The sequence below is a fragment of the Cryptomeria japonica genome, chromosome 3, assembly GCF_030272615.1.
Source record: "Cryptomeria japonica chromosome 3, Sugi_1.0, whole genome shotgun sequence".
Classification (NCBI taxonomy): Eukaryota; Viridiplantae; Streptophyta; class Pinopsida; order Cupressales; family Cupressaceae; genus Cryptomeria; species Cryptomeria japonica.
In genome coordinates, this window is record NC_081407.1 from 692,756,089 (window position 1) to 692,772,696 (window position 16,608).

The 16,608-nt window shown below is 38.5% G+C and overlaps 1 protein-coding gene across 2 annotated transcripts in view; it reads right to left on the reverse strand.

Moving 5' to 3' along the window:
- The window catches only part of LOC131078352 (two pore calcium channel protein 1), a 396,229-nt gene that overhangs the window by 257,821 nt on the left and 121,800 nt on the right, over positions 1-16,608 (reverse strand). For both annotated transcript variants that reach the window (XM_058016023.2, XM_058016024.2), the window contains exons 6-7: positions 8,199-8,259; positions 7,823-7,989 (exon numbers count right to left, since the gene is read on the reverse strand). In XM_058016023.2, the coding sequence (XP_057872006.2) occupies positions 7,823-7,989; positions 8,199-8,259 (228 nt within the window). The remainder of the gene's footprint in view (positions 1-7,822; positions 7,990-8,198; positions 8,260-16,608) is intronic.

Genomic DNA, 16,608 nt, shown 5'->3' on the forward strand with positions numbered 1-16,608 from the left:
TGTCAGATTGCCATCCATCCCTCCATCTCGGAATACCACCCATGCCTCCTCAATAAACCTCCTTTTCCTCTTCTTCACAGTCCTCTTCTCCTTTTTGTGATGAACCCTTGTTGGTTCAACTCTTCAACTTGCTGTAATTTGTAGATCTTCTTTGTAATTTGGATTATTAAGATGGTCTTTCACAAATAGACAGAAGTTGCAAAAGGGGGTGTAATATCCCAGTTATTTTTTTTTATTATTTTTAAGGCCAACAATAACATCAACAAGAAATTAACCCATTAAGGTTAGAAATCATAAACTTAAACCATGCTGGGAAAGTAACCCTTCCACTTTCTAATCACCAAGTGCCCAATGTGGGAAGGTGAGAGCATACGGTGTTGAGGGGATCCTTAGCTTAAGAAACTGAAGTACAATGCAATGCTTGGGCAGCAAGCCAGCCCCTTCCGCTTGTCCAGCGGGAAAACAAGGAAACTTGGCGATGAACCAACCAAATGAGATACACAAAATAAGAATCACTCAACCGCGATATTTCAGCGGGAGGACTGCAATTACATAACAACCTCAACTTGGTCGCTTATGTCGCGAGAGAACCATTACACATAACTATCACTCGACCACTTATGCAGTGGGAGGACTGAAAATTACAAAGTTGCTTGATAGTAGGCGGCAAGCCAGCCTCTTCCACTTTTTCAGTGGGATGAGAGTTACAAAGCAGAACTAGTTAGTAGTACTACTACTCAACCTTACAAAAAATAGAGATAAGAGAAGGAGAGTAATGCAGATTTTCACAATAAGAACATAAATTTCTGTTACAACCAATCTGCAGGCTGAAATTACAAATCAGCAGCCTAAGGAAATGCAATAATGCTCATAACTCCCTCAATATACCTTCAAATCACTTCAAACCAGTCCCAAACCCACAATATTTCACTTGCAACAACAACCAATCAAAGCCACAACCCAAACAACCCCTTATTAATTTTGCATGCATCCCAATGCAAAACAGAAAACCACGCTATACCTGGGAATTTTGATTTAGCATAATAAATTCAAAACTCAAACAAACATGCTATAAACTCACAAGTTTATCGCCAGTGCTGGGAAGGAAGAACGAGATGATACCCATAACCGTCAGTCGCTTCAGCAGAGAGGTACGATCGAAAAGGTACTTCAGCCACAGGCAAACCAGCAAGTCTCCAGCATCACTTCAACACCAAAAATGTCTAAGGCAAGCTCTGAGAATGTAGTAGAATACAGCACGCAGCTAGGTACTCTATTTCAAGTACGAAACCGGGAAGCACTAGGGAGACACACTCCGAAGCCTCAAGTTTTGTCGCCAAACCGGCAACATAACATTACAATTTTTTCAAGATGATGCAAATGGGAGCCTAAGTCTCTTATTTATAACTTCACACCATCAAATCCAAATGCAAATTCCCTCAAACTCAATTTCTCTCATTTGCATTTCATTCCACCCTACGTGGACCCCAAGAGTGGCGCCATATCCTCAATTCAACCCTCACGCCAAAAGGCACGGGCCCATGAAATTCACTTGGCAACATTAGAGACAAGTCATAAAATAATATCTCTCTCAATAATTTCGACATCTCTTTATTAAACATGAAATTGGCCAAATACGTAGGAGAATATAGACATTAATCCCAAATTTGATAATCAGTAGCAATTAATCAAATTAATTAAATATTAAACCTTAGGATAAGGAAATAATATTTAATTGTGTCACATATGACTCCCGTACTGATTATTGTCAGAACCCAGGATGAAACTGAGCCAGGAAGACCACTGAACTGCTGCAGAATCAGGACCCTGTCCACTATCAAAAATAGAATTATGCCACACTGCCACTTACTAAAAATAGTAAGTCAAGAACTAATGCTTCGAAAAGCATGATCTTCATGCCCAGAGACAGAGCATGGAGAACTCAGTAGGACAGTATCACGAAAATAGCCATTCCCTAACTTACTAAAAATAGTAAGTCCTCGTTTCATCAATGTTGGACCCTCATTCTTCATTCCACCTAGCCTACAGGTCTCAGGAATAGGCTAATGGACCACTGGAAGGTCATCAATGAGAAGGGGACATTACAAAGGGTTTCTTTAATTTGCAACACATTGAAATAATACATGAATTTAATCAACTGAAACAATAAATTGGAGAATTTAGAAGCATACCCGTAGGTCCTTAGCCAATTTATTGAAATGAAAGATTAAATCAGCAACTTACAAAGTTCTGATTTTTATTATGAAAACAATTCAGATTTGCTCTTATTTAATACTAAGACACCCAAACAGTAGAAGATGGCGCCAATAAATGAGCAAGCTGTGTGTTTGGGAAAAGAAGCCTTCAAACCATAGAAGAATTAACAACAAACAGTAAATAGGGAAACCTACAATAAATCTGCCTTGTAAGAAGCCAAATCTGCCCCAATTCAATTCAATTTGACTTCTAAACGAAGCCAACCAAGCTACAACAATTAGATTAATCTTTCACAATCTCAAAGCTACTGAATTCTGAAGAATACACACTCTCCAAAACAGGTTCAAACCCTAGCCACCATAGCCAAGTGCTCAGAAGAAAATGTCAAATGCTCAATATCAGTGAATGAGGTTTGATTTCCATCTTGGCTGCCTAAATACCCAAAAAGTACGATTTTTGGCAATTAGGGTTTTAAAAATCATAACTTTCTTTTAGGGTTCCCAACTTAACCCTAAAAGCAACGCCTAACTTAGGAGATATTAATTTTTCACTTAAATAAATTTAAGTGATGCACTTTGTGATTTTATATTAATGTTTCATTAAACTATTAATTGCCTGTGGGACCACTTAAAAATTCATATCTCACTCATTATTGCTCGGAAACTGAATCTGTCAAAAGCTGGGGCCACAGTTCGCCACGCCAATGAAAATAGGACCATGTCTATTTTTTGCATTTTTTCCCTAAAAATTAGGAAATCCTCATAAAATGTCAGAAACTAATGAAATGAAGACCAAAACTGAACTCAACACTGAACTAGAACAAATAGACAGACCACTCCTCAAGATACTGCATTACTGACCCCCTTATCCATACACTGTTAGCCTACAAGGGTCCAAAAATAGGCTAACTCCTCAAACCAATGTCCCTGACTAGGATGGGGACATTACACTTTTCCTCCTTTCTTTCCAATTCCTATTAACAAAAAATATTATTATTAAATAATACATATTTGTTTTTATTTAAATTAAAAATAATATTTGAAATGGTGAAGCTGAAAAATAAGTATTAAATACTGTTTATTGTTTTTTATGCATATATTATATAATATGATTCTACGAAGATCTTAATAAATTGAAGAATGTATAATTTTTTAATCAATTCAAAATAATGAATTATTTGACAAGCATTTATAAAAATGAAAACTTATCTTGAACTACATAAATTACAAAACTATTTGTGAAGACATTTCATAGTGGTTTATTTGTGAACACTTTTTGAATTTTCTAAAAAATGTTTATTAGGCTGGTTGTACTTAGAAAAAACAGATCAGTCCTGGTTGTAACTTTTAGAGTTTTAACTATCTAACAAAGAGGTATAAGATATAACTGGAGGAAGCATCAAAGATTTAAGTTGATTGCAGATGTATTGTTTATTACCTTTAGCCGCAAGAAGGTTCACAAGTATTAGCTTTAGCATTGTATAAATCTTCTTAGTGTATATACTCTACATTTGCTTTCTTTTTCTCTACAATTGCAAATTCCAACTCCACTACTCGTCCATTTTCGACTGATGTTGTCTCATCCTCCATTAGACCCTAAACTATAGAAAAAAAGTGGTTTTGACCGTTTTTCTTCAATTTTTTAAGTTTTTTTGTAAATCTGATTTTTTCCTTATTTTTTCAAAATATCTTGTACTTTTGGTTTGCCGATTAATTCCCCAAACGATTAATGCTGCTTTGATAAACACTACTAAACCCTAGGCATGAACTTTCCAGCTCTAGTCGGATACGGCTGTGAGGAATAATGTTGAACAGTAGTCTAGACTCTTATAAAGCTAAGTTACTAGTTCGGGTTCGGATTCGGGTACGGATTCGCGGATTCGGCAAAAAAAAAAAAAAAATCTTGGGTACGGTTACGGGTTCGTCCGTACATATATATATATATATATTTTAATTATATATATATACCCATATATTATATATATGTTCAATATATACAATCCATACAAAAATAAAATATACAATGTGACTTTCCATACATAAATCATAAATCCATAATTATTAATTGCCAATGCCAATAGATATTCATATATCGCAAATATAATCAATAAACTAATAACTAAAGTCTAATATCATATTCATAATTTGCAAAAAAGATAATATTCAAGTTTCAAGTCTTTTTTAAAAAGTCATAAAAGGGCGAATTAGAGTTTTATTATAAAACAACTATTTTAAAAAGTCTTTTTTTATTGTTTTTTTAACCCGTGGCCCTGTTTTTTGGAAACCACGTGCCTGGGTTCACACGGGTCCTCTTGGGTTCCCCCGGGTCCTCCTGGGTTCGCCCTGGGTTCCACCCGGGTCCTTCCCAGGTGGTCGGGTTCGCAGGACCCACAGGGAACCCAGCCACCTAGGAAGGACCCGAGAGGAACCCAAGGAGAACCCAGGGAGAACCAGGACTGGGCAAGAACCAGAACCCGAACCCAAGCCAAAAGGGGAAGAACCGGTAACTTAGTTATAAGGATGTTTGGAGCCTTCAAGAACCAATCGCTTCTCCTCCTAGGCCCTACGTCCAGCTTCCACTATGTCAGCAGCTTCAAATGGGATGGCCAAGCATGAATAGTACAGCCTCAGAAAGGTGGTACGACCCAGCAACAAATGCAAATAGCAATTCTCCTCTAATAAATCCTCTTCAATGGCATCCATGAACCTGATGTATTTATTCCAATATGATCCCAGTAATGAGAATGCTATGATCAAATCCTTCTTACTAAAAAACTGAAAACTTGTAAGCTCATTGTGCTTCCTGGAATGAAGGCACTCAATAATCCTCCTAACTGTGTCTTGCAACAGCAAAGAGAATGTCATTCATGAAGGATTTCATCCTCACAAACCCTTGAAAATGAACTCTCCAAAAACAATTCATAAATTCCTCAATCCAACCAAGCATCCAAATGGACTTCACTAGTTTGCTTTTGTAACAATCTCAAGTGGCTTCACTCTTTCCATCGGTCAATGTGGGATAAATAAAGTCACTTTTTAGTTTTCCCAATGGAGTACAAAATAACAAAGGCCCCATTCACTTCTTTTAAAATAAATCATCTTTACTTTATAACTAGCCCTTTAATGATAAATTACAATAAAGTTAATTCTTTTAATTTAACTTTATTAAATTACAACTTTATCGTTATTTTATTTAAACCCATTGAACTATATGGAAACTGAGTTGCTCATCAACACTAAATCCACCAACTAATCGTTAGCCTATGAGACAACTCTATCGGTGCCCATCTAACTTACTATAAACAGTATGTGAAAAGCACACCAAATCACCTCGAATTTGCCTAAAACTGAAACTGTCTCAGCCAAATGTTCCCAAGATCCTTTAGATGTCCTGGTTAGCCTACAAGACCATAACAAAATAGGCTAACAACAAAAATTATCGAATATGCTAGAAAGGGGACACTATAGGGTCCAGGGGAACCTATATTGTGATCCGCAACACGTTATCTTCTTACCCGAAGCATCATCTTGTGCTTAAGGCCAACCTTTGCGTTTCATCATACCATGGGTTTGTGAACCCTTGAGGCTGACGCAAACCTTTGCTAGAGTTGGAGAAATGTATTTAAGACCATTTTTGTAATCAATCCTTAGTAGTTAAGTTGTTCTTAATAGATAGATCCTTAGAATGAGGATTTTCCAATTTGTCAGTCCTCGGTTTATATTCAGGCTAGTGAGCCCATTGTAATATCTTGTGATGCCCTGCAACAAACCTGCGAGCCCTAGACATTCCACATATGAAGGTATGTAATGTAACGTAATGTTGCAAATGGTGAAATCAATAAAGCTTCATGTTTGCTAAGCATTTTCTTATGTTATTTCCATGTGTTGAACTCTATGTTGCACGGTCAAACAGTCCTTTCTGGACCCTCCATCTGTGGCTGCATCATGTAGTATTATTTTATTGTCTGATCATCAATAATTAGGACTAACTTGACTCTCTTTAATTCTAACTCAACATTGCGTGAAAAAAATCTAGGAAAAAGCTAAAAGGCCTCCTACACTAATCCTATGAGAAATATAATGCATATAAATACAAATCTAACAATTACAAAACAATAAATAAGACACAACCCAAGATATGCTTTAGGAAAACCTTTTTGCCAAAAAACGCAACATCAAAGTAGCATTCAATATATCATTCTCAACACCTAGATTACAATGCTTGTCAAAGTATCAACCCCTCCAATAGAAATTTTCAACCTATGTCTTAAGAAAATTCAGCAACATAACCCCTGAAAATCTATAAATGCATAATAATTCCATTTGAAGCATCTAATATATAGACCAAGGATAAATCAAATATCATAAGTGGTTTCCAAAAGCATAAGCCAAAACAAAAGACTCAATTTGCACAAACCAGAAACCATAAGTAGTTTCCAAAACCATGGACCAAAAAAAGGGACTCAATTTGGGCACCCAAATTGTTTTACACAAATCCAACAATCCTGAGGATGATTCCACCTTTCAAGAGTAGTATGCAACTTCCAAGATCAAATATTCATCTCAACAAACTTGAGCATTTCAATTTCATCCATTCAAACCTCTCTTACAACATGTTCTTATGCATGCCATCATTACTAGTCAAAGATCTTCAATGACTTTCCAAGTCCCCTTTGTAACTCCATTTACATACATGTTTATGCATCATAGATTCTCTTATGCATCTTCCATTGTCATAGAAGCTCTGACACATTTTACGTGAAAGATTCTTTTACACATGTCATAATACAAAATACAAGTGGCATAGTGTGTCATCCCAAAGAATCTTGAGAGGTGGGGCACCCTTTTCCACATGGCTCCAAATATACAACACATTATATTAAATAAATACATAAGAGAAAAATGGCAGATGTTTACTACCTATTTACTACACAACCAACACAATAATGTGCAAATAAAGAACAGCGCATATCAGATTGACTGTACAGGAATGTGCTTTACTGAGAGAATTCTTTTATTACAATGAATGTAGATCAAGGAGGATTGTCCACAAATCAGTGCCGTTCCCTGACAATGGAAATTCTACTTACAGGATCCAAACCATTGGTAACTGCTTATTACTAGTTATAAACATACTCACCAAAACAAACAATGACCTTATAAAATAAGTCAACCTAACGAGTATTAGCAAAATGCCAAAATATAACAAGCTCTAATTTTGCTAACTACAAGTGTAAAATTATTGACAATTTTAGGAAATGACCACATGAAAACAGATTGTGGTAATGCTAATTTCACAAACTTCGAGAATTTATAAGATCATTTAACTTCACAAGACCCATAAAGTTATAAGATCAAAGTGAAACAACATGGTTACCATTCAATGGTGCACTGCACAGGCTTTACTTGTGCACTTTAGCTTATTTTCTCAATGTGTTTTCATTCAGTTTCAAGAATAACTCAATTTTTAAACATTGAGTCTCACTACCTCATAGATATCATCTACATAACAACAAAATAAGGATCTTCATTAAACATCTAGCTAGTTGCTTGCTCCTGATAAAGACAAAAGCAATTTAGAAATTTATTGAAAAACAGAATCATACTTATATGCAGGTATCCAGACATCTGGATTGTTTGATGTTGTGAAAAGCACAAACATTTGACATAATGTTTCCCCATAAGATGTGAAGATAAGTTTTCCTTGCGTTGTATCTTCAAACATTATATATGCTAACCAGCTTGAAAACAAAAGGAACAAAACCAAAAGGGCCTGCATAAGAAGGCAACACTTGTTTGTGTCAAAGCAAACAATTGATGCTAAAACAGTCATAATTTTTCAAGTTTTTTTAAAATCTACTAAATACATATTTTAACCTATTTCTACTCTTAGAATCAGAAAAAAGTGGCAACAACAACCTGGATGCTTAAAATCATCATATAAATAAGAATTTAAATGCTTTCCTAACTACACGAACTCACCAAGACATCAAGATAGACTGCCACCATGCCAGTTAAGGACCAAACGCAGTCCCGCAGTTCTCTAAATACAAAATACATATTCCCCACTCAAATTCAGCTTGCAGTGCAGTTTACAAATAATCAGAAAAAAGAATTAATACACAGACTAAGTGCATATACAAATTAATAATTTAACACTAAACTAAATTAATGTCTAGACAGCATAAACCAGTTTTAGAACTTCCGGCATTGCAAGACTTCCTAAATATTACAATTGCTGTTAAAAACATAACAATTAATGTCTAGGCAGAATAACAGCTTTAGAACTTCTGGAGACTTTCTAAATATTACAATTGCAGTTAAAAACATAACAAAAATTGTTTTGCAAACAGAAAACAAACAGAAATCTCAAAATATCATTAATGATACTTTAAAAGCTCTGAAGAAAAACATAATCTTTCTTTTCTGGATCTGACTTACAAGACCATATTTGCCCTCACCATCACCATTGCCTTCATTTTTTATTCATTTTGTCATTCCTCTACACTAACCCATGTCTTGTTTTCCTTTTTCATTCAGTCGCCTTTCAATAATACATAAGTCAAATGAACGAAAATATGAAAGACATCTCTTGTAGTGTCTCTCATTGTCAAGATGTCTAGAAATATCAAGAATTCACAATAGGATGTCTCTGAAGTGACATGGATTTGTCATTCTTATCTCTCTCAACAATTGTATCAATGATGCTATTCAAGAACAAACTCATTACAAATATTCCATAAGCATTGACCAATGCAACGAAGCTTATGAATTTTTGCAGACTAAGGAAAAATCACTATTATCTAGTCATATATATTTTCTCGGTTCGATAAAAACTCTAAAATTATATGGCCAAACAGTTACCCTTATTGTAAGACCCACAGGTGTTTGTGTCTTTGTCTTCATCATGTTTTAGAGTATTGGAGTTATACGATACTATGATTTATTATTTTGTATTGTGAACTGGTGATCGCTTGTGTATATCAATGTTCTACCTTCAAATATTTAATGTGTATATTTGGATATAAGTCTATATGTGTGTATACTTTTATGTTGATTAGTATTTCAGCTTCACTGCTTTCATTTAAATAATGTTTTGGGTAGGTAAACCTAGTTCCTCATTAATATTCATTAAATAATTAACTGCATGTGATCAACACTGCTCCAATAAATTATTTAACTGAATTATGCTTATTAAATGTTTATTATTTAATGGTGTAATTTTATCATTCACTTTGACTATTGTAACATGTTGGACAGATGCACATAACATTTAATTGAATGTGCAGGAATTTCTAGGTGCTTGTCTAATGTCTAGTATGTTAACAGTGACATGGATATTACTATCCATCTCACCTTACTAGTCTTCGTGTTCTTGAGATCCATGAAAACCATATCTGAATTGACTATGATCATGGATCTTTATGTGTCAAACCCATGAATGTGTCTTCTTGGGAGATTTTAATTATTGCTTATGCATTTGCTTGGTCTGTGCAAAAGATTTAATAATCTTTTTGAAATCTTATGTGATTAATTAGTATAAGATTAATCAGTAGAAAAGAGAAAGGTGAATTGTTGAGTGGTTAATAAGTTAATTCAAATGGAATTAGGAACATTCCATATTGTATGACATGCACTTATAATTTAATTGATAGTACATTGGGAAATAGAATTATTTTACAAGGAATATTTATTTTGAAATATTAGCTTTAAGTAAAAAAGTGAATGGTGAAATAGGAAAAAGGGCATGTTATTTTGGTTATTATCTCATGTTAGAAAAAGGTGAGCAAAAATGGAGAAAGAGTGATTTTCAAACCCTTCCTCGAAAAATATTGGATTTACATTTACTTGGAGATTGATTGGGTGGATTGGATTGGTTGTAGAGGGGAAAAGCTTCATCTTGCAATTAACTTCAAATTCTTTGAGATATTTCTTGATTTGGTTGGTTATGGAGTTTTGTTTTGGAATTTTAAAGTTGTAGAGAAATTAAATTTTAAATTTTGATTTTTCCTACCAAAACTCAAACAATACATTTAGAATAGAAACGTGAGTGGAAACATGTGTTGTTGGGTAGATTTAGGCCAAGAGGGTAATCTTAAAATTTTAATTTATGTATTTTCAATTTGGGTGGAAAATATATGAAATTGCTCTCTAAATCTATAATGTCCCCTTTTTATTTGACCTTAGAGAATAATTAATGATTAAAACGAAGTTATCAAAAATAAATAAATTAAAAGACAACAAATTTTCGTTATTTGAAAAGGTCCTAAAAATAAATTTTTAATTGTCCTAAGCTTCTTGGAATTATTTATATTTGATTTATTAAATGTTTAACCTTGGTTATTTACTAAGGTGACTTTATTTTATGTCAATGGAATATTTACAAAGTAGGTCACTTCATGCATAAGTTTTTTCAGGGATTTCAAGTATGCACGCATTCAAAACACCTTATGCATGGTAATGATATGCATTAACCAGAGTTACCCGGGGACGCGTCCCCGACCTGAAAACCCCCGTCCCCGTCTCGGGGACGTTTCGGGGACTTGGGGACAGCCAGGGGACGTTTCCCCCCGTCCCCAAATTGCCCTATATTTTTAGGGGACGTCCCCGAAACGGGGGGAGGGCAACGTCAAAAAACCACGTTTCGGACCCCCGCGTCCGAATATCGACCAAAGGCGAAGTGAAGTTTTAAAAGTTAAAACATTGTGCCAACATCGCATTTCGGACCCTAAGCTCCGAAAAAGGGAAAGTGAAGTTTTAAAAGTTAAAACATTGTGCGAACATTGCATTTCGGACCCTAAGCTCCGAAAAAGGCAAAGAGAAGTTTTAAAACATTGTGCGAACATCGCATTTCGGACCCTAAGCTCCGAAAAAGGCAAAGTGAAGTTTTAAAAGTTAAAACATTGTGCGAACATCGCATTTCGGACCCTAAGCTCCGAAAAAGGCAAAGAGAAGTTTTAAAGCAGTGTGCGAACATCGCATTTCGGACCCTAAGCTCCGAAAGGGCAAAGTGAAAGTTTAAAAACGAAACAGGGCGCGATTATCGTTTTCGGACCCTAAGCCTCGAGCGCCGGCGAAAGTCGAGGAAATTAACACTGTGCGATCGCATTTCGGACTTTAGGTCCGAACCAAAACGAGGGCAAAGCCGAGTTTAAAATCCAACGCATCTCCTCTTCGGGCTAAAGATCCGAACTTTGGCACGCGAAGGCACAGTTTGTAACACAAGGCCAGGGCAAGCAGAAAACGCAGAAAACGAAGTCCTAAAAGAAAGCGAAGTTTTAGCGTAGAAGGCACAGTTTTGACGCAGAATCTACTATTTCAGCGCAAACCACACCCCTTACCCCAGGTCCGAAGTCCGCGAAGGCTAAATCAAGAAGCCTCCAATTTGTCAAAATTCAAAGAATGCGATTCAAAATTTGAAAGAACTCTTAAATCCGAAAACAAGGAGGTAAGACACCGCATCATCCTCCCATCAACCATTTAAAATTTAGGTTGCTAGGCACAGAACCATGTGAAATTGATAAATCCTCTTTCATCCTCCAAACCGCGAAAATTTAAACAGGAAGGATAACCGTTGGGATTCAAATTTTGCAGGATCATCCGCTCGCCCCGCGCAACAAGGTCGGGCAATCACCTATCATTCGCTCCAATCAGGTAAGTACGCCTTATCGCGTACGGTCATTTAAAATGTGTGAATCAAATAAGCAAATACGCAAAATTTGAAATGCTTAGAGTCTGCATCTCCGTTATGCGAACATCCAAAATTTAGGACTTATTCCCGGAGTTTGGCCGAAACTGCATCTCTTTTCAAAATTCTCATGTTTTGCCTTTGTTAAAATTAATCCAAAAAATTTGAGAGTAAGAATGCTTAGTCATAAATCTTCAGGAATATGATGCTGTAGAAGTTAATCAAATTGTTAGCCCAGAGTGATATTTAAACTAATCTCGGTCTGTTGAAACACTTCTGTTATTATCTAACCCGCATCGTCATTCTCGTGTCACCTTGTAATCCGTGTCTGGCTGTGCAGGATAAATGCCTAAATCAGCGGTGGAATCATCAAGAACACCCGCTGCAGCAGAAACCTCACGAGCATCCAAATCAGACATCCCACGGAAAGTTGAAAAAATGAAGTATCAGTATCAGAGAGGAGGGTTAAGAGAGTCAAAGGTCCAGAGTATCTGGGACAACATCGGTGACACCGACCTTGGCCACATTGATATTCAGGATTTCAGGGATCGGGTCTTCTCACCCAATGCATATGGCAGACCTAGGCAAATGCTGGAAAGTGGCATCGCCCAAGCAGCAGGTTTTCCTCCAGCAATCCAGAACTATGAATTAGTAGTGGAAGCTGCTCGGCATTACGAGCCAAAGTCCAGATTAGTGCTTCTGGAAGATATCACTATTGCCGACTTCTCCCCTGAGGCTATCGGCGATGCATTTGATATCCCCTTTCCAAATAATCCCATAGCTACAACAATGGACGAGGCACAGGGGGCGTATGATATGAACCCAGCTCGATGCAGGGCACTAATTAACGAAGAATGGTTCAAAGAAAAAAGGCCTTCAAGCACCAGGATTGTGAAAAAGACCCCCAGAAGTGACTTTCATAATGAACATGGCGATATGGTCACCTTACTTAGCCGAGTCATGGGACTCCCTAAGTCCAACTACTTTGAAGAATGGATGTTCTATTTTACAGAACAGGTCTTTGCCGGAAAGTCTAAGTTTGACTGGGCTCAGATCATAAGTGATAACATCCACGCTCAGCTGATTGAGCTTGAGACAAAGAAGTATTTCACCATGACCTCCTATTTGGTCTATATGTTCGCAAAGAACCAGCCACTGCCAGGATTAATAATGAAAGGTGAGATCGGGAATGGGCCTGGTCAGGTAAAGGTTTATGATTGCTACCCGCAGCTGCACTACCAGGATATAGCTCAAAGGGAAAAGAGCAGCCCGGCTTACGCGGTTGGACAGTACGAACGTGTCAACGACGCCTTCACAATGCGCCTAGTCAGGCTAATGCAGGGAGGGTTACACATAAGGCTCTCGGAGCAAGCTACCATTTTAGTGCAGAGGTATGGGGCCTGGTTTATTCAGTTCCCAAGATTCTCCTACATCCGAATTGCTGGCTTTGAAGGTGCCCCCCTTCGACTTCCGCGGTACCCAACCGATAAAGTAGTCCTCATGGAGGTGGCAAGACAATCACGCCCTGCCGGCATATTATTACGAGAAAGCAAGCAGGCTGGATTCGCATTTCCAATGATCATAGGCAACCATGATGTCCAATTGAGAACTCCCACCCTAGCAGAAGAGTCCCTTGCAGAGCTAGCCTCTTATGGCCTACAGGAACATTTCCCAAGAAAATGTTTTGATCATGACAATTTGGCAAAGAGAGCTTACGGTAGGCGCTACAGAGCAAAGGAGTCAATTGAAGATTACTGGAAAAATTGCTCCGATGACTACGAAGTCAGGCGACGGGAATATTCTAGATTGAGTGTGCAGCAAATGCGACTCTTTGAGTACCGTCGGGTCCCGGATCAGCTCACAGACTCGGGGAACTGTCTCCAAGTCCGGGAATTCGAAGCAGTGAGGCATCTCTTGCCAGGTGTTGATTGGTCTCAAGACCCAATCACGGATTTCGAAGCAGTCATGGCAGCCCCGGCAAGATACACAGATCAATGGTTACAACACCAGATCGAGAGGCTAGTCCATGAAGGGGTCCAGTTTACTTACCATCTGATGGGCAATTTCGACTCTCAGTCTTCCGAAGATGAAAGGACATCAGCTGAAAAACCAGAGAAAAGGAAGAAAACTAAGGCTTGCAGAGGGACTCGGACGTCCAAGAGGACAAGGAGGGAGAAGATTCCCATAAGAAGGCCAGCGACCACTTCATCTTCAGACCCCAGTTCGCCCGATGATGCCATAGATTTGGATTGCATACCTGCTCCGCCTTCCCAGAGCGACATAGAGGCATTCCAAGCCAATGATCCTCCTGCTCCAGATATGCCGGACACCGAGCAAAAGGGCCCCAATCCGACTAAGCCGGGTGACCAGATAGAGGAAGGAGAAATCCCATCCACCCAGGGGATCGAAGTGCATGAACCTACCCAGCAGAGCCGCCATGAATTACTACTCCTCCATGCAGCCAAGGACGACTCAACGGTCGAAGGGGAACAAAGAACAGGCGAGATCCATGAGCTCGAGGGAACCAAGGAGCCACCATCACAGGAAGATGTCAGACAATTATTCAGCGAGATAGGGGAGAACTCAGATGCAAACAAAGAGCTTCCTCCTTCTTCCACCCCTCCGATGGCGGGACAGCTGTTAATTTGTGATCAGCCAGTTGGAAGTATGGGAGCACAAGGTGCTAACTTAACCCTATCCTCAACCCAGACGGTGCCTCAAGAGTGGCTGATCGCCAGAGCTCAGCGCAGGGCCGCCACCAAGGCGCCCATCGACCTCGAAGACATCTTCTCACGAATGGATCAAACAAAAGCAAAAGGGAAGAAGAAACCGAGAACATACTCTAAGATAACCAAGGATGGGCAAAGGAACCGCACTCTTCATATTGCTACCCCGCCCGTAAACAAGCCAGCAGATCAAATAACCCTGGCAGATTATAGCATTACGACTGTCCCCATCGGACGAGCTACAAAAGAACAAGAAAAGGAGGAATTTAAGGACTCGGTGCAAAACATACTCAGACAGCTCGAGGAAATCACGGCTGAAAAGGACATGTATCGGGCTCGTGCTGAACAAGCCGAGGGATACATCGATAAGCTCCTACGGCCACTACACAACCCCTCTGAATCCCATATTCCCCCAATGGCATTGGCGCAAAGGACCACAACTGAATTTGAAGGAATCCGGGATACCGCAAAGGCCGTTAAGGAATGGGTGCAAGACATTAAGAAAAAGGGAGAACAGATCCTCAAAGAAGTAAAGGAAATGGCTCTCCATCGAGAGCTCACTCTCGTCAGGTTGTTGGAAGTAAAGAGAGAATCCCTTCACATGCATGAAGTAGCGGCCTCTACCCTTCCCCTCCTAAGAGCTCTTTTCTGGACACATACACAAATTCCCACACTGCCTGACATCTTGAATCCCCATAACATCAGTGTTCTCAAGGAATGGTATTGGACCATCACCATGAAGAACGACGCCCACGAAATTATTGACAAAGAAAATGACGCGTGTGAGGCGATTCTGGGGAACATGCAAGAACTAGGCAAGACCATCCTCCGATCAATGGTTTCGGGGTGGATAAATGACCTGTCCGACAGTGTAATCCGGCCGGATTGGGAGGGAAGATTGGGAGCAGACAAGGCTTCTTATTCCATTGAAGACTTGAGTTTTGCTGGTCAGTTCCATTCAGACATATTATGCTTCGAGCGTAATCGCTCCAGCTGGAAGGACGGTTTAAGGCACGTGGACCAGTATCTCGAAGGCATGCAATACAAAATTCGCCACCCTCCCATGCCACCTTTTAATCCCCTCTTCCAATTATGCATCAAGTTTCAGGAATATGTCCGCGAGGAACGAGCAGCAGGTCGTGATTTATGGCGAGAATACCTGCATGGCGAAGACCAATTTCTGCAAAAGGAATGTGAAACCAGGATAGAGAAGGTAGTTTCTCAAAAATGCTTTTTTCCCTCCAAGTCTTAAAAAGTGCACTTTTGTCCCAAAAGGGTGACAGTTGACTTTTGGTCAACATATTGTAAAGTTTTTTTGTGCACCTCCCCTTTTTGGATTATTTCAAAGTTGTAATTATCCTTTGGTAGTTATTGCTCCTTTTTGGGTAGTTGTAGATATTTATCTCCCTATTTATGAGTGTGGGTCCCTCTTTTTGTAAGGATGAATCTGGGCCACTTGTTTAGATTAGATCTTGGCCATTCATCCATTTTTGGAAACCTATTTAAGGGGACTGGTTTTCCCTCATTTAGGAGGAAGTTCTTGAATTGTTGCGAAAGCTCTGAAGAAATTTTGCAGGAATTAATACAATGGATTGAAATTACCTTCAAATTTCCTTGTGAGTGCATGGTCTCCTTCTTCATTTAAATTAGAAAGCTTTTAATTATGTCTGTTCATTTTACACAGCAGTTCCTACCAAGCATCTGATAGAATCTTCACAGTCCATACCATTAGAGGGTAGCTGATTGCTTTTTTTCTTTCTGCATGGTTAATCTGGGCTATTTTATGATTCAGTTCGATTATCAAAAGTACACATATCATGAATGTAGAAGTTCTAATATTGTATTTGATAATATGAAAATCTGGTTTCTCCTTTGAAGATTGCACTGAGTTTATGCAAACATTGTGTCTGAATGACTGATGATGCTTAATTTGGTTTCCCGGAGGTGTCTGTCTGCTTGGGTAAATCTGTTGTCCTAG